Genomic DNA, 24,126 nt, shown 5'->3' on the forward strand with positions numbered 1-24,126 from the left:
TTTTACAGTGAGTATCTGTTCAATAAGCTTATTTACAATAGTTGAAATTTCCTTGCAGTAACTTTCCTCATACAAACAATGAAAGGACATTTAGATGATACAATTACAAATTAAGCTAGAAAATAAGTGTCACACAGTTAACACTATCTGTTTCCAGTGTAAGGGGATAATACAGTTACAGACCCAGAACCAGATATGATGAATGAAGACCAGGAGTCAAGAGTGCACTCAATTCAAGACAAGTTTTACTGAAGACATGTTGCAGTTTCATCAGGCAGAAGTCAGCTTCAAGCTGATTATCATCAAGCTGATTATCATCACTCATTACATATACATTGAAGCACCAGTGGATTATGGAATACAGCCCTTCACCAGTAACAGGTAGGAAGTGCTTTATCATTAACAAGAAGGATACATCACATTTCATTATGTGTCCGCTCATTTTCCTATTATTTAATGGTAATAATAATGCGGAAGCTGTTACGATCCACTCATGTCACGTGACCTCTATCTTTGTCTCTAAGAAAGTCTCCATCTGTAAGAAAACAACGAATTACACAGCATCAGAAATCAGCAAATTTGTCATCAATCAGTGAATGAGATTCTGTTTGAAATGTTTAGTTCTCATTGGAAAGATTAAGTCATTAACTACAATGACAAACTACAGTAGTTCAGTATATCACCTCTTTGTTGGGACTTTCTACAGAAGCTTTCAGTTGTTTTTCCTCCATGCCTGCTTTGAAAAACAATCACACGTAATGAAACAACAATTTTGCACAATCAATATGATGTTTTCCTCTCACTACAGTATCTGTAGGAGATACTTGCCATTTCTAGAGCTCCTGCGTCGATAGTAAATCACACCAGCAACAGCTGCAGCTGCACACACCAGCAGAACAATACCTATTCCTGCAACAACAGCTGAAGACAGACCTGAATCTGGATCAGATAAAGAGAAACAGACATTAGTGTGAGTTAATCTGTCAGATTGATCTATAAGAAACAATATGAGATATCAGATGGTCTGAGAGAGTAAATCTAAATCTGATTCTGTTTAAAGGTGATCACTTGTTTCATACAGTGATGTCAAAAGTACCGTTTCATCAGTGACAAGTCATCGAGGAACTAAAATAAAGAGATGTAACTATACCATTTTTTCTTTATATTCCAATGTAATGGTGTTTTCTCTGCCAAATGCCTGACTGACTAAATCATACTCACCAACGACAGTAACTTCAAATCTCTTTTCACTGCTGATACTGCGGCGGCGACGACGAAGGCTGATGCTGTTGATCTGTAGTGTATATTCTCCAGAGTCTGTGTTTCTGATGTTTGTGATGGTCAGAGATCCAGTCTGATGATCCAGCTTCAGTCTGTCACTGAATCTCTCTTTACACTGAACATCTCCACAGATCTTACTCTGATCTCCAGTGATTTCAGCGAGGAGAGTATCATCAGAATACCACGTCATCACATCATTTGTCTTTTTTGTTACACCAGGATCTAATGTGACAGATTCTCCTTCCATCCCTGACTTTCTCTTCATTTTCTCTCGTTCGGCAGCAGAAACAACTGAAACACAAACCAACAGATGATTGAAGCATATTTTGGGGGGAAAAGACACTGTGAAAATATTTGTGCATATTAAGTTCTTTCTTGAATTTCAGTCTGGTTTTTTTCTGAAAAAGTTACTTTTTCAAGCATGTACATTTGGTAATTTGACCAATTAGGAAGAAATATGCATATATAACCTGGGACAGTTCTGGGGAAAAAAGTTTTGTAAGAAATGACAGACTTCCTCAACACAGATTCCACTCCAACATAGGTGTGTGCACATCACGAGCTGATTGCCCTCACCTGGCGCTTGTTCCCTTCCTCCCTTATATTCTCTGCTGTGTCTGCCCCTTGTTGTCAGTAGATTTCATGCCATTGTTCATGTATGGTTGTACCTGTGCTGTCTTTGTGTCTTACCTTTTTCCGCTGCTGTGCTCAGGACGCCTAGACGAGGAGTCTTTCAGCTGGCCGTGTGCCCGCTATCCTCGTTCCACATCCCGTTTGGGCATTGCACCTGAGGTGGTCTCCACAGCCTGTGTCCGCAGGGTTCTGTTCGGACTGATCTGGAGTTGTTACACCAGCTTTGTGTTCGTGTGTGTGCCACTACACATATTGGATGTTTATTGGATTTTCTGTTGTGCCTAATTAACTGGACTCAGCAGAGGAGATCGACGTTCACCAAATTCTCAGGCAGCAAGGCACGCTGCTGGGTAGACAGCAGGAGGAGATCACCGCTTCTCGTCACGCCTTTTCGGAGCAGTCACTTCAACTGACCCAGCTCACTGAACAGCTTGATCGGTTTCAGATTATTCCTCCCGCGGCTCCTGTTGTACAACCTCTGTACGAACCAGAGACAGCTGGTTCCCGTCACGCCGAAAATCGTCTTAATCCACCTGCTCCATACTCCGGTGAGCCCAATTCATGCCGTTCCTTTCTGTCACAATGTTCTCTGACTTTCTCACTCCAGCCCTCCTGTTTTCCCACGGAGCAATCTAAAGTGGTATTCACCATCACGCTTCTGATCGGACAAGCGAGAGAATGGGGAATGGCCATGTGGGAAAATGAACATCAATGTTGCAGCTCGTTTAAGGAGTTTTCGCGCTTGGGACGGAGGCGGCGCAGGCGTTATCTTTGCTGCAACAGGGAGGTCGGTGTGTGTCGGACTACTCCATAAAGTTCTGCACTCTCGCCGCGTCATGCGGATGGAATGCTAAGGCGCAGTGGGATCATTTTCTTCACGGGCTGGCAGATTACATTAAGGACGAGATATTCTCTCGAACTGCCTCCCAGCCTCGACGGATTAGTCAGGTTGACAACCAGATAAGCTCTCCGTTCCCGGCATCACAGGGGCGTGGCCTCTCATGAGCTCTTCTCCAGCCTGGTCGCTGGAGCGGCGTGTGACGCGACTTCTCAGCGTCTCGTCCTGCTTGAGGAGGAGCCTATGCAGATCGGGAGAGCCCGGCTGACGATCACAGAGCGGCGCCATCATCTCACTCACAATCTGTGACTTTATTGAGGGGAGGAGGGGCATGTGGTGGCCTCATGTCCAGTGAAGGGGCGGCGTTTTTCGTCTAAGGAGGGGCGTACGGTGAGCGTCACTAATACATTGCTGCCTGGTGGTCGTTCCGTCCTCCAGGCTTTATTACAATTTAATAATGCTGTTCATCGGGTGTCAGCTTTGATTGATTCTGGAACAGAGGCCGATTTTATGGACACTGAGCTGGCTGCCCGATTAGGTGTTCCATCAGTTCCACTGGCCGAGCCCATTTCAGCCAAAACTCTCTGTGGCACCCATCTCACTAGAATTACCCACTCCACCAGGTTCATTACTCTCACCCTTTCAGGTTATTATGCTGAGGAGATTCGTTTTCTCCTTATTCACTCTCCCTCCGCTCCATTAGTGTTGCGACACACATGGTTGGTCAAACATAACCCTCACATTGACTGGGTTCTTAATTCTGTTCTGGCATGGAGCCCTTTTTGTTTATCTCAATGTTTGGGTCCTGCGTTTTCTCCTGTTATGTCTTGTTCTGTGTTACAGGAGGAGCCGGTGAGCCTGGTGAATGTACCGGAGGCTTACCATGACTTGAGAGCGGTTTTCAGTAAGTCCCAAGCTTCATCTCTTCCTCCACACCGCCCGTATGACTGTGCGATAGATCTGTTGCCTAGAACTTCTCTAGCTGGGGGGCACTTTTCCTCTCTTTCCAGGCCTGAGAGAGAGGCCATGGAGAAGCACATCAATGATTCTCAGGTAGCTGGCATCATCAGGCCCTCTTCATCTCCAGCTAGGGCGGAGTTCTTCTTCGTGGGGAAGAAAGATGGATCATTCCGTTCCTGTATAGATTATTGGGGCTTGAGTGACATCACGGTAAAGAATCGTTATCCTTTGCCACTGATGTCATCGGCCTTCAAGCTCTTGCAGGGGGCGACCATCTTTACGAAGTTGGACCTTCGCAATGCTTATCACCTAGTTCAGATTAGGGAGGGGACGAATGGAAGACTGCCTTCAACACCCCCACGGGGCACTTTGAGTATTTGGTTATGCCCTTTAGACTTTCTAACTCCCCGACGGTCTTCCAGGCACTCGTCAATGACGTGTTCAGAGACATGGTCGACCGGTTTGTATTTGTTTACCTCTACAACATCCTGATCTTCTCCCAGAGTGAGCGCGACCATGTCCAACATGTCAGGCGAGTGCTCCAGCGGCTGCTTGAGAATCGTTTATTCACCAAGGTGGAGAAGTGAGTTTCATGCACAGTCTGTTCCGTTTCTGGGATTTATTCTTTCACCCGAAGGAATCCGAATGGATCCCGCCAAGGATAAAAGCAATTGCTGATTAGCCTACCCTAGATAGTCGTAGAGCGGTCCAGCGATTTCTGGGGTTTGCCAATTTTTACAGGCGGTTAATTCAAAATTTCAGCCAGGTCGCCCTTCCTCTGACGGATCTCACCTCGACTCGAAAACGTTTCTGTTGGTTGCCGCAGGCTCAGGCTGCATTTTTAAACTTAAAGAGTCGCTTTGTTTCGGCTTGTTAGCCATCCTTGCTACTCCCGATCCGTCTCGTCAGTTCTTTGTGGAGGTGGATGCCTCAGAGGTGGGAGCGGGGGCAATTTTGTCTCAGAGGTCACCTTCGGATGACAGAGTACAGGAAGTACTCTGGCTGTTAAGTTGGCGCTGGAGGAGTGGCGCCACTGGTTAGAGGGTGTGGAGGTGCCTTTTATAGTTTGGACAGATCATAAGAACTTAGAGTACATCCGCACCACCAAACGGCTTAATTCCCGGCACTGTTTTTCAGTCGGTTTAATTTGAACATCTCCTACCGTCCGGGGTCCAAGAATGGTAAGCCTGATGCGCTTTCGCGGATCTTTAAGGCTGAACCAAAATGCATCCTCCTGGTGACCATTCTGCCTCCCGATTGGGTAGTAGTGATGGTCACCTGGGGGGTGGAATCCAGAGTCCGCTCTGCTCTGCGCAATGTCACAGTTCCCACGGGGTGTCCTGAGAGTCTGTTGTTTGTGCCAGAATCGGTCCGAACTAGCGTCCTACAGTGGGGTCACTCGTCCGTACTAGCTTGCCACCCAAGAGCAACTCGTACCTCTAGTTTAATCAAGCAGCAGTTCTGGTGGCATTCCATGGCGCGGGACACTCGTCAGTTCGTGTCGGCATGTCCAGTTTGTGCTGCGGGTAAGGGCTCCCCAATCGACCCCCAGCAGGGTTACTCCAGCCACTGTCTGTCCCTTCGAGACCCTGGTCACACATAGCAATGGACTTCATCACAGGCCTACCTCCGTCTAGTGGCAACACGGTAGTCCTTACTGTGGTGGACAGGTTCTCGAAGGCGGCCCATTTTATTACCCTCCCCAAATTGCCTTCAGCAAGGGAGACAGCGACTATTGTCCTGGATCACGTTTTCCGTATTCGTGGCCTCCCGGTGAACGTGGTTTCTGACAGGGGTCCCCAATTTGGGCCCCAAGTTTTGGGCAGAGTTCTGTCGACAGCTGGGGGCGACTGCGAGTCTTTCCTCTGGGTATCACCCGCAGACAAACGGTCAGGCTGAGCGTGCTAACCAGGATCTGGAGAGAGTTGTGTGGCATTGTGTGGCGTCCGCAGAAACGTCATCTTGGCGTTCCAGATTAACTATGGTCGAGTATGCGCATAACTCCCTCCTGGTCTCGTCTATGGGTTTGTTTCCCTTCCAGTGCTGTTTAGGCTACCAGCCACCCTTATTCCCCTCCCAAGAATCCGACGCCGTTGTTCCGTCCACACACTTGTTTATTTAGAGATGCCTCCGTACGTGGAGGGTCACCAGAGAAACCCTCACTCAGACTGGTGACAGGAACTAGGCGTCGGCGGATCGTCACTGTGCTAAGCCCCCACTTTACGTGTGTGGTCAGAAGGTCTGGTTGTCTTCTCAAGACATTCCTCTCAAACTCAGCTCGTGACCTGAGCAATCGTGCAGATCACGAGCTGTTTGCCCTCACTTGTCACTTGTTCCCTTCTTCCTTTATATTCTCTGCTGTGTCTGCCCCTTGTTGTCAGCAGATTTCATGCTGTTGTTCATGTACGGTTGTACCTGTGCTGTGTGTCTTTGTGTCTTAACTTTTTCCGCTGCTGTGCTCAGGACGCCTAGACGAGGAGTCTTTCAGCTGGCTGTGTGCCCGCTATCCTCAGTCTCGTTCCACGTCCCATTTGGGCATTGCACCTGAGGTGGTCTCCACAGCCTGTGTCCGCAGGGTTCTGTACAGATGGATCTGGAGTTGTTACACCAGCTTTCTGTTTGTGTGTGTGTCACTACACACGTTGGATGTTTATTTGGATTTTCTGTTGAGCCTAATAAACTGTTGCACGAATCCTCTGCGTTTGAGTTCTCTCTTCACGTTCTTGACAGGGAGAAGGCTACTAACATTAGGTAAGACAAAACGTTTTTTTGTTTTGCAGCTTGTTTATTGACTGTGGAATATGTGCCGATCGTTTCCAGACAGGTTTGTGCTTCCGAGCTTTCAAATAATAGACGGTACGGGTCAGTTCCGGGTAGTACATTTAAGGCATTTCTCAGTTCAACATGGGTCCGAGTCCTGCTTTAAAAAATAATAGAAAGGTCTAGGTTAGTTTCATGTAGCACATTTACAAGTTTCTTCGGGTTCAGGTACAAATTTTTGGACCCATGTAGATCTCTACCCCGTATCTCTGGCTGTGGTAGGAACCAGCTAAGAGTGAGGAGTCAGGATGGTGGAGGGATGCTAGGAAACTGTAGAGGAACATAAGTGAGTCGGCTATGTATGTAAACAGGCCTCATCTCATGCTGATTAGGTAGACGTTAATAATCATTTGAATGTGTTGCTCCCAAACTATGTTAATAAAACATCATAAAGTGAAAAAGCAGTTCTAATTGTAATTGCTTTAAAAAACAAATTAATGTGATATGTGATTAAACACATAAAACCTGTATTTAAACGTTCATTAAATGACACTCACCACTGACAGAAACATTGAAGATCTTTTCACTGTCGATGTTGCCTCTGGTGGTCAGTAGTTTATAGAGTCCAGAGTCTGTGTGTCTGATGTCTGTGATGGTCAGAGATCCAGTCTGATGATTCAGCTTCAGTCTGTCTCTGAATCTCTCATCACCACCTTTACACTGAACATCTGTACAAGTCTTACTGAGATCTCCATTAATTTGAGCGATGCGAATGTCATTATAATACCAATTAATTCGGTCTTGTTGGTTTTTGTTACGATCAGTGTTTAGAGTGACTGAATATCCCTCCATCACAGACACCGACACTTTATCTGTATCAGTACCAAATGCACCTGAAAAAAAGAAAATAACAAATGAATTTTTTTTAATCTTTTCACTTCAGATCATAAAAATGAAGGGGCTGGATTCAAAATATAACACAAATATACAATATAAGATTTGCACATTCACTCATCAGACAAACATTCATCATTCTCTAGAAAATTCTGTCACAAATATTCAATTATTATTTTTTGTTTAATGCTTAACCTCTTGGTGCGCACTGTCCCGATCCTAGGCTTGACGTCACTTTGTTTACCATGGTATACATTTAAAAGATGAATAATGATAAATTACACATCATTGAAAGGTTCCAAGGATTTAGTGTCAATCTACAGTGTCTGTTTTATGATATAGATGCTCCAGCAACAGTAATAAGACAGGAGTGCATATGACAACATGGAAAAATGCGACTTAATACCCATGTTATGAAAAACCGATCGCGAGATGAAACCAATCCGCCGCAAAATGTCCATGACAAGCGTCCATTGAAAAACATCCAACAGCACTTTTTTCACCTCAGTTGTGCATTACTAATTACAATACATCATTTTACAGTTACTGATTTGTGGACTGATGCAGTTATTAAGAGTGTGATAGACTGATTAAGCGTTTGCAAGTCTGTGAACTGAAAATTGTAATGTAGTTTTGCAGAATTGAAATTCTGTGCATGAATGTTGCATGCCTGTACTGTAAGTGTGTGCATTTTAAGAGAGGGAGAAAGCGTGATTTCAATAGATCGTGAAACATCATCCGAATGAAATTGACAGGTTAGTAGCCATTTTCCAAATACTCCCAGCATCACTGACTGAGCCCAAATCTGTGTCAGTGTTGTGGCATGTCAAATCACCTTTATTTTATATAGCACTTTTTATAATACAGATTGTTTCAAAGCAACTTTACAGTGATAACAGGAAATTGATGCAACAAAGATTGTTTTGGTTGTACAGCAGCTCTAGGAAAAAGTCATAAATTAATTTTCACTGTAATAATCATTAGTTATTAATTTAGGGGTCGTTTACATGTGGGCCATTTACATGTATGTAACCCCTAGATAGACTCCATAGAGAGGGAGGTCCACATATCAGCTGTGAGGCAGACAGATTGGATGTTCTGTAGATGTGCCATAGCCTTTTGCTTCTCCTCTTGGTATTTCTCTCTGACAGTTTTCCAGGTTGGCAGAACATAGGTGGGGTCCAACTTCTTCACAAATGCTCTAAATACCTCATCTTCCACGATGGAGAAAGGCTTCAATCATGTTGACAAGGGCCCCATCAAGCTCCTTCTTCCTTCCTAATAATACAAAGTACAATTACTATTCATTCATATTGGCAGAGTAATTCAAAGTAACAAAGTAATTCAAAGTATTCCCTTCAAAGTAAGCCCATGCAGTTTGACCAAGTAACAAAAGTTTATCTTTTAACAAATGTAGATTGGTAATACAAAGTCTGTACCCCCATTGGAGTTCAGATGGTTACAAAATAGTTTAGATGTAGACACAATTCAAGTGTTTGTTTGAACTTTAACTTAAATCCAAATATAGCTTATATCTATACCATCAATTTAATATAACAACCCAACTAATTAATACTAAAATACAGAAGTGGGCAACGGACACAAATTTCATAAACACAGGCTATTTGATACAAAAAGTTGGATTTAAAAAGTAACAATTATGTGTTTAAAGGTCAGTGTGAAAGATAGGCTATTGGTTGGCTTCTTAATACACCAAACTAAGGTTGTTCTAGCAAATGGCTTTGAAACTTTGGCTATGTGATTTGTTTATTTGTGTCACTCTGTGTTCTTACATTCCACCACATGAAAAAATTTAATAGAATATGAAAACTTGGAACTGCAAAAGGGTGACTTTTCTTGCATTTTAATTACTTTATCACTCACTTTATCATGTGGGGAGTAGATAGTAGTTATTGTCCTAAAAGAAAACGTCTTTCTTTATTAGTATTAATTTTACCTTTTCCAGTTGGTGAAGAATGGTACTCTGTTGTAGGAGTCTCGTTGACCAGAGCATTTGGATGTTAGGAGCGTAGAAGCCAAAGCACTGAGAATGTGTTATTAGAGTAAAACAAAGTTTGGTCGCATATCAGGCATGATAGTTTGTTAGGAATGTCAAGACGGAAGTGTTCCCACACTTGAGAACGGGGTATATCGAAATCAAATACACCCATTTGAGCTGTTGACAACTGAGGACAGCATTTCTTTAAACACTCTTTGGCTTTTAATACTCCTTGATTTAGTATGCTTATTGTTTATCTATTGTTGTGTGTTCCTTTATTGGTATTTTATTGTTTTATTGTTAGTTTTATTATTTTCTGTACAGCACTTTGGTCAGCCTTGATTGTTTTAAATGTGCTTTATAAATGAATATTGTATTTACAAGCAGCAAAACAAGTTTGTGGTTGAGGAAGGACTTGGGAACAGCAGTTGAGCCCGCAAGGTGTTTTAATTTACATTCAGACAACAGACATTTTTAATAGTAGTACTTTAATTAACAGCAATACACCACGTTAAAAATAAGCTACATACTGTACATATAGGCATGACTGATATAATTATAATATTGCACTAAATGGATAGCAATGTTCCGGAAAACTGTTTTGAAGCACTCAGGTCTCGACACTGGGTGTCGAACTACCCATCCCTAGTTAATAGTCTCTTATTGGTTTGTTTAGCTGAGTCATCCATGGAACAAACAAAACAAGCTCTGGAATTTGAAGAAAGAACACATTTTATACAGACACTTGATATTTAATCTTATTATTTGATTAGTTATTTGCATTTGGTAGATTTTACTTGTAAAAGGTGTTTTTATACATGTTTGGAAATATACATTTTGCGTGAATCATTTTGCGAAGCAATTGGTTCAATTGATTCGAAGCTTTGAAAAGCTTAGTTTCTCCCATCACTACGTCTGCGTCTGACTGGTGAACAGAACTCAGGAACAACAAAAGGAGATAAAGGTAAGTTCAACGGAGATCGTTCACTGGAATTCACTCGAGAAAGTCTGTGTCCAAATTGAGGTCAGACAATGACTGAGCTGAGGTGTGTGTGCTTAAATGCTGAATCTGATGAGGTGTGCTGATGTTCAGAATTCAGGTGATTGGGATCGTTGCATGGTGGTGAGAGAGCCTGGTGGCTCAGTGACACTAGACACAAGAAAAACTCAACGCAGCACTTTCCAAAACACCCATGTTTCACTATATGCAAAAGAAAATTTGGTGAGGTCTGAATATTCAGGAGGCAAGTTAGCACTTGAAACTGATTCGGCTAGTACAGCGCTGGTTCTCACTGACATGTGTGTTACTGGATTTAGGCAATTAGACAGATAGGTAGAGCTCCACTGTGTGATTTGTTTCTCCTGCCATGAAATCTGAGGGTTGTGTTTCTGTAGCCAGTGTAGGCCGAGGACAACTGGATTGTGAGGAGAATGGATGGTAAAGAGGTGTGTGGTTTCAATATGAAGGATTCCAACTTGCAGGAAAATGTTAGTGGAGGTGCTTCAAACATGTGGGTGTTCATCTAACTGTCAAGGGGTATTTGTTATCTCGTACTGTCGGTCTAGGCCTTCATCAATAAAACTGCCTGCTGCCCCAGAGTCAAGTAGGGCCTTGGTAATCAAAGTGTTTGTGGGAAAGGTTATCTTTACTGGTACTTCATGAGGTAGAATAACTGGGAAGAACGAATGCACTGTGGCGGTCGAGTCGGGCATAGATGTTCTCTTATGCAACGCTCTCAATCTTCAGTGGATATGCGTATGTCCAACCTGCATAGGTTCAGGCTCATTGATGTGGGGAGTTGCTTGATTGAATGGATGAAAAAGTCAGTTTAGTCTTATAGAGCGAATGAGATTGGATCAATTCATCGAGTTGGCAATCTGAATTGACAGTGTTCTTCCCTCCTCACGACAGGTTAATTCAGATTGGAACTCATCATTTAAACCTTTCCGAAACCAGAGTTTTAACATGTCATCCACCCATACCGTTTGAGCAGCATAAGTACGAAATGTCAGTGTTTTCCCTGTCTGAGAGAGAGTAGCTGATTCTTTCCTCCCTCGAGGTGTTCAAAAACTTCTTGTAACTGCTCAATGAATTCAGTAAAGGGGTTGAGACGTGGGCCCTGATTAGACCAGTCTGCAGTTGCCCAATCCAAAGCTTTTCCAGATAACAAAGAGCACACAAGGGACATTTTTGCTGTCATCTGTGGGGTATAACATGCGTTGTTGTGCCGCAAACATGGAAAACTGCATTAGAAATCCTTTACATTTAGTTGGTGTGCCATCAAATTTTTCCGAAAAGCTAGCCGGGGATTAGCAGTGATATTACTCTGAGAAGTTAGATTGGGTACCTGGCTCGGTTGAGCTGTTGGCGGAGCAGGGCTTGATGCAAACTGACGAAGATCTTGTTCAAGTCTTCACCAGCTCCTCAGTTAGCGTGGTTAGTCGCGTAAGCTGCTGTTGATGCACAACTAATAAGTTTGCCGACACCTCAGAAAACAAATCCGTAGCTGGCGAAGTCCTCTGTAACGATGACTCTGAGGGGCAAGGATTAAGACCCATGTGCAGTTTATTGGGCAGTGGTAGAATCAGAATACAACAGGTGTGATTCGTGGTAAACATAACATAACAGACAGGCAGTCAGCAAACAGACAATAATCCAGAAAACAAGGCAATGGTCAAAAGCCAGACGGCAAATGGTCAAGAGAACATAATACAAACAAGGTTAAAAAAAACAGACAAGAAAAACAGAGAAGAACGCTCAGAATTACAGGCCGTGGCAATACAAGACTTCGCACTGAACATAGCGTGCTCATAGCTTAAAGTCCCCCTCTAATCAATGATTTTATCCCTTAAAATTAATCTTTGATCACCACAATGACACATCCTTGAAAGAAAATTCTTCATGCCTTAAAATAGCTTGAATGTAACTCTGTGAAATGGCTGACTGGTGTGAGCGTAATCAGTACGGTTTCCCATGTTGTGGGCGTGTCCTTAAGACAATGAGCAAACGAGTGGAACTGAAAATATTTGGGCACGCTACTAACATAAACGCAAATTGTTTAATGTATTATTTAGAAAAGGTAATAAAGTTAATAAAGTGTTAATCATAAACTGCAACTGTTCACATTTTCAAAACAATTAATAGTTTGTGTAATGTGATAAATCACCTGAGATATTTTGCCTGATTGACTGCAGGCATTCAAATTAGGGCTGGGTGATAAAACGATAATGATAATTATCACATAAAAAAAAATACCAAGAGTTTGATAAATGTTCAATATAGTGTTTATGCACTAAAAGCGGAATGAAACAGTGCTACTCATTTGAACTGCACGGACCATTTATCCGCTCGGCTCAAAGTTCATATGGCAGCAGCGCGAGTGTATAGAGCATATGCGTTTACTCTGATCGGCCTCAGTGCCACACTAAACAGCGCTGTGAGATCCAGTGAGAAGCGCATGAATTCAGCGAAGAACACAAATATCTCTGTGATTTAAACTAGTTTAAAGCCAGATGAAACGCCACTGACAAACAGGAGAAATACTGAAGGCTATTCAATCTCAAATCGCCATCATTTACCATGGATTTACTGTAGTAACACTAACTGCACCATGGCATTGTGGCAGAAATGTGGGATATACATGTCAAATTTTATTATATTATTAATGTAGACGTATTAAATGAATTAAAGAACTAATAGAAATTTTATTACAGTATTTTTTATTGTAAAACGCATGTAAGCTACCCTGTTGTGAATATTCGGTCCTCCTTAATTTCTTGCTACCCCTTATCGACACCAAACTAGAAATATTTTCCTTTTTGTCTCATACAGTATTATAGCATTACCATTGAAGTCACTTTAGAAAATGCACAATTAACTACATAAGCCACATACTAAATTAAATATTATTAACATAGTAGTGTAGTCATTATAATGTATATAATGACTACATATAATGTCACATGAAGGTTTTTCAAAATGCTTTGCACCTCTGTCCACAGTGCAACATATGGTCAAAGAACAGACGTTTTAGTTGTCATGCTGTTTCAAACCTGTATGACTTTCTTTCTTCTGTGGAACATAAAAGAATATACTTTGAGATTGCAAGTGATAAAAAGTAAAAGTTTTTTTTTTTTAGGAACCAATATTGTGTGGCATGTTCTTCAGAATATCTTTTGTATTCTGCAGAAGTCATACAGGTTTAGACCTACAGTATATTCTAGACCATGATTTTCAATCAGTGATTTTTGGAAATATTTTGATGTTGCTTAGTTTAAAGGGTAACTTAACCCCTGGTCAGAGCCTGACTCCACCCACTGGCAATATATGAAAAATGCTGGAAAAGTAGGCAGAAACCAGTGGAGGGGGGGCGTGCATCTGAGACGCATCTTTCTGTAGGCAAGGGCGTGGTTAGCTGGTACCCTGTCACCGGCCACCATAACTTCCAATAGGAAAATTAAACTGCAGTAGCCACTGTTCAACCTGAAGAGGGCAGCACTCAGACATTTTTACACCATATTTTGTAGAATTAAAACACTTTAAACAAAAATGTCAAAAAAATTACTTGAATCAATGAACAGCATTAATAAAGCCCCATTCTTACAGATCATTAACTAAAAAAAGTTGTTTTAGGGTTTAGTTAACCTTTAAAGGACAATTCCGGTGAAAAATTATCCTAGGGGTAATTAACACATGGTTACCGAGTCGATTGTTCCCTGGGATGCGTTTTCATGATAATCGAATGTAAAGAGTTTTATCTCTAAAAACAGATTAGCTCATAACACTAGTAAATGGGGCATAGTGTAAGTAGAAGTAAATCGCTAGTTAATACCACTAACCAGGCTCAAAATAGTCTCACACTAACACGGTAGCACAATGAGGGTCCCTGCATGCAAACCGAAGCATTGAGAACTTTGTAAGTGTACAGACAGTTTAATAAGAAGATACTTTAAAGACAGTACATTACGCGTTTACAGGCAGGAGGTATCACTGAACATTTATTTAACAATAGCAAAAGTAGGCTACATTTCTTACTTGTTATTTTTCATCTCTGTTTTTTGTGTTTATTTAAAATTAGACAAATCTGATATTAGTTTAATCATATATCAGTTAACAGTTCAGATAGTTCTTTAATGCTGATCTAACCAGCAGAAGACACTATCAGGATTTAAATCCCTGTTGTGCAGGTGGGGCATGTTGTTACACTATTAGAACTTTGTTATTCTATTCTACCACTTTTATGAATTATATTGAGAAATATATATTAAAGTCGAATAAAGACTTTACATTTTAAGAAATTATTCATTTTTATTATGTTTTGAACTAACATAATAGTATAGCAGTTTTTAGTGTGTTTGTTGTCAAACTCAAAAATTACTTTATTTTTAATTATTAAAAATGTCCACAATTTTATATGAAAACGTTAATAATTGTATTTTATTAACAAAATATTTTAGTTTGCTTTGTATATATTTTTGATTTGCTCAGATAACATTTTAAGCTGTCAGGTTACAATGTGCCCCTCCCATGCTTGTCACATTTTTCTTCCATTCTTTCGGAGTAGCCTAAGTCAAGAAAAAAGTATACACTAATGAAACAAAACCACATAATTGTAGGCCTACTAGACATGTGGGAAAAATAAATACTCTGAGCAACAAGTGAATTTACACAAACTGAGAAAATCAAAAAGTGTTCGTTGTGCTCCGCTCTGTCATTAACGAGGCACGCCCGGACACGTGTCGACACCACAACTACGTGTTCACTTTATAGAAATCACAAACACAATTCATTTTCGAGTTAAAACAGCAATAGTCTGCCTACTTCAGAAGCAATTTCTTTCGCTTGTAAAGTGATTAGACCTGGTACAAAATTAAACTGCGCCATGTGTTTCGTTCGTTTTTAAGTCGCCCTAAAGAAAGATTACCACACACGAGAACAACACAATGCCAGCGAAATAAATGTAATAAAATGAATTCCCGTCGAGTGTAAAGCTATTAGAGCTGGCATAAAATGTAACTGCGTCACGGTTTTTGTCCGTTTGTATCTGCTGGAAGAGACTCTTAACAAATACCTTGTAATAAAGTCTTACCTTGGTAAAGTGAAAATGAACCAACTGAGAGGAAAATAAAGATAAACTCCATTTTCACAGCTTTTCAATCACAAGTAGCCTACGACTAAAGGTTCCGTGAAATAAAAGCGTCTCGCTCTTCCTCCTTAATGGATTCAGTTAAAAGTGAAACTAATGTCGGTCCTTCCTATCTAGCGCAGTTAGGCTAAGTTTCGTTACGTTATGCAAACATGATTACACAAACACGTTGTTATACATTCTAAACGGCGTTACTCTGTTCACTTTGTAAAACATATTGTGTATAGGCTAAATATTATTATAGCATTAGTGTATGTTATTGCTTATTTAACTTATTCAACTAAAAAAGCGTTTGTTTGTTTTGTTTTTTCGAGAAAAAACTGCATTGTCTTGAACTAGTAATTAATATATAAAAGTCTTGGTTTTGGAAATTATGTTAATACATAGTCTATAATAGTGTGTATTTTATACATTTATACATATTTATAATTTATGTCAGTGGTTCCCAGCACAACACATTTTGGATGTCTTCCTGATCTAACTGCTTTATGTCTTGTGGTGCACTACATGGGGCGCAGATACAATATAATTTGTAATAATTATAGGCTGTGGGAAAAAAAGAAACAGTCTGGCGTAACAGCCCTTTAATCCAATTTCTAAATTGGATTATTATTTCATCAGAATACACAGATATTTAAAGAAAGTGCAGTTTAGATAAGAAAAATTATGAGAATCCAAGAGTCCAAGAGAATCCAGTGAGAAGAGAGATCACACAATGTTCTTATATGTAGGCTATGTGTGTGTGTATTTGTTTAATATCTTCTTTGTAAATTTTATGACAGCACAAGCTGGCTGCAATGATCACCCTTATTCATTTATAAATATCTGTGTATTCTGATGAAATAATAATAAATGAATAAATAAATAAATAAACAAACACACACAACATTTAAATTTGGAATATTTCACTATATAGCCTACATGAGAGCCACACTAGTGATTGATTCTTTTTGGAGACTCTTATAACCATAAAATGGACTTATCGTCTGCTGCCACTGATCACAGCTCAGTTTTAGACTGTGCCTGATTTTCAAATGCCATCAGCCAATCAGCTTTGACTTTATTTTTTATTTTATTTATCCTTTATTTTACCAGGATAGTCCCATTGAGATATAAAATCTCTTCTTCCAGGGAGTCCTGGCCAAAATGGCAGCACAGAAAGTTTCACATAAACAACATACAAACATAAAAAAACCTCAGAATCTTTCATAAAATTTTGTCCAGCACTCGAAATAACAACAAAAGCTACTTAACCAAACATACACACGTTTCCCTTAAATTGGTCAATAAGAGATTTTTAAAAACTTTTAAAGAGGGGAGTGCTTCTATCATTATTATACTCTGCAGCTCATTCCATAACCAGGGAGCATAGGAAGAGAAGGCAGTTTTACCAAACTCTGAACGTACTCTCGGAACCTTTAAAAGCAATTTAGCACTAGATCTAGTGCTATAAGTACAGGTGTAATACGATAAAAGACGACAGATATAAACTGGTAGTTTTCCTAACAATGCCTTAGCAATAAACATCAACATGTGTATTTTTCTCCTTTGAAACAAAGAAGTCCAACCCACCAATTCGTACAAGGTACAATGATGAGTGCGTGAAGAGGCACTCGTCACAAAGCGCAAGGCAGCATGGTACACACAATCCAACTTTTTTAGAGAAGATGAACTTGCATGCATATAAATCACATCACCGTAATCTAATACAGAGAGGAAACAACTTTGAATAATTCTCTTTCTTGCTTCTAAAGGAAAACATTTCTTTAAACGAAAGAGGAAACCCAGTTTTGGTCTAAGCTTTTTCAAGAGATTTTCAATATGTACATTAAAACCTAATTTTTCATCTAGCCATATGCCTAAGTATTTATAACCATTTACTCTTTCTATACAGTCCCCTTCTAAAGTTAAAATCGGGCAATCTGTTTTAATGGAACCACGGGTGAAAAGCATATAATTTGTTTTTTTTGTGTTTAAAACCAATCTCAAGTTTGACAATGACAGTTGCAAAGACCGAAAAGAATCTTGCAGAAACTCCATGGCTTGGTTCAAAGAATGTGCTACTGTGTAAATGATTGTGTCATCAGCATATAGATGAATTCTAGCTGGGGTTATCCCACAACCTATGTCATTGATATAAATAGAAAATAAAATTGGTGCTAAAACAGAACCCTGTGGGACACCTTTTTTAATTGTTTGTTCTGCTGATATAAAATGTTCAACTGAGACACATTGAGTTCTTTCAAATAAGTAATTATTAAACCAATTTAGAGCTGTTTCACTAAAACCCACACAACTAAGTCTCTGCAACAGTAGTTTATGATCTACAGAATCAAATGCTTTGGAGAGATCTACAAATAAAGCTGCACAATGCTGTTTACTATCCAAACATTTAATAATATCATTAGTGACCAGCATGGCTGCAGTTATAGTACTGTGACCTGATCTAAAGCCTGACTGAAATTCATTTAAAATGTTATTTTCAGTTATAAACTGTTTTACTTGATCATTTATAAAAGATTCAAATACTTTTGCCATCACTGACAACCTTGAAATCGGACGGTAATTATTCATCTCAGATGGATCACCACCTTTTAACAAAGGTAGAATCATAGCTGATTTCCATGCACGAGGAATAACATTTGATTTTAAACTTAAATTTAAAATTGAAGTGATGGGCTCTGTTATAAGATCTGCAGCAATTTTTAAAAAGTAAGGCTCTATTTTATCAGATCCCGCTGATTTTTTACAATCCAAGTTTAATAAGGCTTTATAAACTTGTGTAGCTAAAATAGGAGTAAAAGTGAACAGCTGAGAACAACACGAAGCGTTTGCCACATTGCCTTCTACATTATGTTCCTTTAAATTACTAAAGTCTGTAGTTAAGTCAGCAGTGATAAAATGGTTGTTAAAAGCTTTTACAATATTTTCTTTGTCCCGTATTACACTCTCATTTATTTTTAAACAGTCCGGCAGACTGGTGGAGGTTTTTTTACCACCAATTGATTGGGTCAACTTCCAGAAATTAGTCGGATTGTTCAAATTTTCATTCATCATATTTATATAATAGTCACATTTAGATTTTTTTACCAATTTTGTACAATTATTTCTTATTGTCCTATAATTTACCCAATCCATATTATTATTTGTTTTCTTTGCTTTAGCCCATGCATTATCTCTATTTTTTATAAGAGAAGATATTGACTCATTAAACCAGGGATTATCTCTACTTCTTACTCTAAATCTTTTAAAAGGTGCATGTTTGTCACATATAGTCAAAAAAGTACATTTAAAATACTCCCATGCTATATCAACATCGGGTATCTGTGAAACAACATATAAATCACTATTATAAATATCTTGCAAAAAGGCTTGATCATTAAAATGTTTAAATTGTCGTTTTAAAATAAAACGTGGTTTACTCTTTGGAATCCTGCAATTCCGTACACATACTATTGCACAATGATCACTTACATCATTACAAAAAACTCCAACCGCAGAGAATCTATGAGGAGCATTAGTTAAAATAACATCAAGTAGCGTGGATTTAACTAGATCTTTATGATTTAACCGGGTGGGTAAATTGATCAATTGATCCAAACAAAGAGAGTCGCAAATACCCTTGAGTGGGTCAGACATTTGTGATAACCAATCCCAGTTTAAATCCCCGAGTAAAATAAGCTCTGATTTAGTCCAGTTATGGAGAAGGTCCGTAAGTGAAGTAATAGCTTCACTTGAAGCCGAAGGGGGACGATAACATCCAACAACGATGATATCTGGACCATTAACAAAAACTAATTTAATTGCCAAAAGTTCAAAACAGTTTGGTTTGCTGATGGATAATATACAAGTGCAGTTTAGCTTAGACTTAATATAAACTGCAACTCCACCACCTTTTTTTGTTCGATCCGATCTAAAAACATTATATCCCTCAATATGTATCATAGTATTAGGAATTGACTTATTTAACCATGTCTCTGATAAAACAATAATGTCAGAGTTCGTTGAATCAGCCCATATTCTTATTAAGTCTATTTTGTTTACCAGACTGCGTACATTGAGGTGAAAAAGACGCAAACCATTACTAGACTTGAACTCAGCAGGAGTTTGAAGCTGCGCAAGTTCTGGGCCTGGATTAGGATGGATATTGCCCGATATTAAGAGCAAAAGAAAGACCAACCAGCTCTTCCGTGCTGCGCCGGCTGTCGAACTGTCCCTATAGATGAACGTCGCATAGGGAGACAGCTTTCCATTTCCACGCGCCCACAAACATCGCAGACCTCTCGATTCATCCCTCAGAATAAAAGGCGCCCGACCAAAAAGGCACCTCTCAACCCAAGGCCTCATGACAGGATCTCCACCAACCGGCTCGAGGGAAGTCACAGTGTTCGGAATAATCCACGAATACGATGCAGGTGTATCTCTCCCCTCATTAGCATTAAGCACGCCGTCCATAGGGATCCACAGCGTCAGGCAGACGAGCAAATAAAAAAATGTAAAATATGCCCTCATTTTGGCAATGAATTAGTGATAGTAATAATAATAATGCAGATAGAAATCCAACGTAAGCCTTAGAACAGTCTTTGATGTCCTTTTAAATTGGAAAGAGGCAGAGATCAACAACACACACACTACATACAGGCAGCCATCTTGGATTTTGTTTCGTGAAACCATGACTTGATGTTATTCACCAGCTAAAGTCCTTATGTAGCCCCACCCCGTTTCAGTTCTGCGCTCGCTGTGTACTGCCAGACAAAATGAGCAAGACATTAATGATGACAGAATAATCACAAAAGGGTAGCTTATATGCATTTTATTTGGCCACAGATATGCTTGTGGGGGTTTATTTCATTCATTGTCTTTGACGATGTAGCCTCACCGAATGATAAATAGCATCCGTAAGATCTTACCAGCATGACGCACAGTAATAGCGTCGAAAACAATGACTAAAATAACCCCTCACAAGCGTATCTGTGGCCTAATAAAACGCATGTAAATACCCGTTGTGATTATTATGTCCTCCTTAATTTCTTGCTACCCCTTATCAACACCAAACTAGAAATATTTTCCGTTTTGTCTCATATTATATCATAGCATTAGGCCTACCATTGAAGTCACAATAGAAAATGCACAATTAACTACAAAACCTACACGGCTAAAGAAAATATTCTTAATATTGTAATCATTATAAACATTGCAATACATAATTGATTAGAATACACAAATGCATAAACTTTTAAATGCTTCGGAAGACACATCTTGGACATAAGCTAAGCAGCTACCTCAAGATTTTATTTTTAATTGAGATGATAGGTAATAATAATAGGCTATTATTATTTTTTAGGATATAATAATCACTAATTTATCTGTTTTGTTTTTGTGATGTTTCCAAATTACATTCATTATCATGCAAAGTCACTGTCTGTTTCACATCAAGTCATGATGTCATTAGTATTAGATTATTTTTTTAAACCAAGTCACTTGACCTAAGCATTTTAAGGAAATCCGTTTTAAATAGTTTTGCAATAATAAGTAGGCTATACAGTAAGCCTAGCCTGTTTTGCCATTAACGAGGCACGCCCTGAAACTGCTCTTGTTTGTGTCTCCGCAGCCTTAGAAACGTGTCGCAAACTACAACTATGCGTGTTCACTTTATAGAAATCAAAAACACATTTCATTTCTATTCATTTTCGAGTTAAAACAGCAATAGGCAATTTTAGAAACAATTTCTTTCGAGTGTAAAGTGAATGAAAGGTACAAAATTAAACTGCGCCACGAGTGTCGTTCGTTTTTAAGTCGCCCTAAAGAAAGATTGTACCACACACGAGCACAGCACACAATGCCAGCGAAATAAATGTAATAAAATGAATTCCCGTCAAATGTGTAAAGCTATTAGAGCTGGCATGAAATGTAACTGCGTCACGGTCTTTGTTCGTTTTTATCGACTGGAAGAGACTCTTAACAAATACCTTGTAGAGTAAAATAATAAAGTCTTACCATGGTAGAGTGAAAATGAACCAACTGAGAGGAAAATAAAGAGAAACCCCATTTTCACAGCTTTTCAATCAGAAGTAGCCAACGACTAAAGGTTCCGTGAAATAAAAGCGTCTCGCTCTTCCTCATTAATGGATTCAGTTAAAAGTGAAACTAATGTCGGTCCTTCCTATCTAGCGCAGTTAAGTTTCGTTACGTTATGCAAACATGATTACACAAACACGTTGTTATACATTCTGAACGGCGTTACTCTGTTCACTTTGTAAAACATATTGTGTATGCTAAATATTATTATAGCATTAGTGTATTGTATTGCTTATTTAACTAAAAAGAGTTTGTTTCCTTGTTTGCGAGAGAACATATCTGCATTAATTCGCTTGAACTAGTAATTAATTAATATAATTTGTTTGGTTTTGGAGATTATGTAAATACATAGCCTATACACATTTATTTATTTATTTATTTATTTAGAAAAGGGACAGTGTACATTAATTAACATTCATAAATGTAAATGTACCCAAATTAGCCCGAAGGCTAGTTTTCATTGGTAGTCCCTTTGCCAGATGTTGTTAGGCTCTAAACTAGAAAAAAGAGTTAAACATTACAACAATACACTACAACAATCATAAAACTAGAACTTGTAAGCACCTCCGTAAAATACAATTAAACATATTATACAAAAAAACAATATATATATAAATACATATACACAATAAAAAAAGATATTTTTATGAGTTAAATATGACTGATTAGGTCATCATGTATATCACTGTGAAAACCACCTTTTGAAACCTTTATATTTAAAAGTGTGGCAGGATAGGAAAAAAGGCCTTCATTTACAAACCACATCCATAAAATGCACAAGCTGTTTGTTCACTCAACACACCAAACCACATTTCTGAAGAAATCAAAGGTTTCAGTTTGACTCAGAAGCGGAATTGCTGGTGTCATAGTGTGTATACTTACTGATGTGTGATGGTAGACTGTTTCAACTTTAATTGGCCAAGCACAATAATTCATAATCAAATTATTACAACAATTTAAATATATATATATATATATATATATATATATATATATATATATATATATATATATATATACACCAAATATATTCTTATACTTTCATGTATTTAACAGAGCCAGGCAGTTACCTTGGAAAAACATCAACGTTACACTGTAAAAATGAGGAATGTATCTTTTCTTCAAACAGTTTTAAATATTATAAAACCATATATTGGACATTATAAACCACATATTAACTATATACACAATGTGCTCAGAGAGTGTGTGCGTGAACTATAGGAGGGTCAAACTCTGCTGGGGGAGGATCCAAACAGATAAAAAATTTGAGTGTTTTTGGTGGATAGTCTTATTAGTTCGGGCACTTAAAGAAAATGTTTCATGTGTTTGTTTTGTTCTGTTGGCATCTGAATGGTAAGTTATACAAGTATTTTACAGCTTTATATGATTCCGTTTAAGAGCAATAAGATACTGCTACTGTTCAAATTACCCTATTTTTACGAGACATTATGGTCCAGTCTACTTTTGATTCAGATCTCTCTTTGTGTTCTCCATTGGGCTGAACCAACCTAAATCAAGGGATTTTTAAATTGTTAGTTCCAGGCATTGAAAATACATGGACATATAGATGATATAGAAGTCGTTGAAAAGTAATGGAAATTTCTAAATTGATTGTAAAGGAGGCTCAGAAAACGACTACAAAATGAATGTAAATTCATTGGTCAAAAAGCAGGGGAACCATGAGTGAGATTAAGTGAGCTTGATTTCTCTTATAAAAAATTTTTATTGAAAGTGAGCAGTAGAATTATCTTATACAAGTTAATTACAGCGTGAAAGTACAACTTCACACATTAATTTTACTCTACAAGCAAATGCAAACACCATGGAAAAAATAACTGGTTCACACATGACCTTTCATTTTTTATTATTTATTTTGTCTACATCTGTTCTTCAAATCACATTCAAAGGTTACAAACTACAGACGATTTCAGGCTTTATACAATAAGTTGAATCTGTGTAACATCTGTATATTCATCAGGTGTGTTTGGTGATTCAGTGTCAGTGATGGAGGGAGATTCTGTCACTCTAAACACTGATGTTACTGAAATACCTGAAGACGACGACATACTGTGGAAATATGGAGCTGAAAACTCTCTGATAGCTCAAATCAATGGAGCTCCTGGAGTCTCCTCCACATCTGATGATGTTCCTGATGAGAAATTCAGAGACAGACTGAAGCTGGACGATCAAACTGGATCTCTGACCATCACAAACACCAGAACTGAACATACTGGAGTTTATCAACTAGAGATAAGGGGAGCGAAACGATCATCAAAAACATTCAATGTTTCTGTCTATGGTGAGTAGAGATCACGTAAACACATTGACTGAAACAGATTGATTTTATGTATTCCAATTTGTTTTTTCTCTCATGTTTCTCAGCTCATCTGCCTGTTCCTGTCATCAGTAACTCTTCACACTGTTCTTCATCATCATCATCATCATCATCATCATGTTCATTGGTGTGTTCATCAGTGTTGAATGTGAGTGATGCGACTCTCTCCTGGTACAAAGGAATCAGTGTATTGTTCAGCATC

General features: G+C 38.9%; 1 protein-coding gene across 3 annotated transcripts; it reads right to left on the reverse strand.

Moving 5' to 3' along the window:
* Positions 1-223: 223 nt before the first annotated feature.
* On the reverse strand, positions 224-21,708 carry LOC311296117 (uncharacterized protein). 3 transcript variants are annotated; one of them, XM_084417763.1, is made up of 7 exons: positions 21,509-21,649; positions 11,714-11,899; positions 7,030-7,365; positions 1,222-1,572; positions 829-939; positions 684-733; positions 224-535 (listed from the first exon to the last, which is right to left on the reverse strand). In XM_084417763.1, the coding sequence occupies exons 3-7, from the start codon at positions 7,322-7,324 to the stop codon at positions 497-499; spliced, it is 846 nt and encodes a 281-aa protein (XP_084273889.1). In that variant the 5' UTR covers positions 7,325-7,365; positions 11,714-11,899; positions 21,509-21,649; the 3' UTR covers positions 224-496. The 3 variants fall into 3 exon arrangements, with proteins under 3 accessions (XP_084273889.1, XP_084273888.1, XP_084273887.1); XM_084417762.1 differs by lacking the exon at positions 11,714-11,899 and having other exon boundaries at positions 21,509-21,708; XM_084417761.1 differs by lacking the exons at positions 11,714-11,899; positions 21,509-21,649 and adding an exon at positions 15,455-15,643.
* Between the last annotated feature and the right edge of the window lie 2,418 nt (positions 21,709-24,126).

The sequence above is a fragment of the Rutilus rutilus genome (assembly GCF_951802725.1).
Source record: "Rutilus rutilus genome assembly, chromosome: 8".
NCBI lineage: Eukaryota > Metazoa > Chordata > Actinopteri > Cypriniformes > Leuciscidae > Rutilus > Rutilus rutilus.

Bases quoted from the DNA above. Each gene is read 5' to 3' on its own strand.
- LOC311296117 (XM_084417762.1), bottom strand. From the start codon at position 21,560: ATGGGGTTTCTCTTTATTTTCCTCTCAGTTGGTTCATTTTCACTCTAC. The intron at 7,366-21,508 runs GTAAGACTTTAT...TCTTTTTTTCAG, and splicing joins TTCATTTTCACTCTACCATG to GTGCATTTGGTACTGATACA. The intron at 536-683 runs GTGATATACTGA...GTTTTCTTACAG, and splicing joins TAGAAAGTCCCAACAAAGAG to ATGGAGACTTTCTTAGAGAC.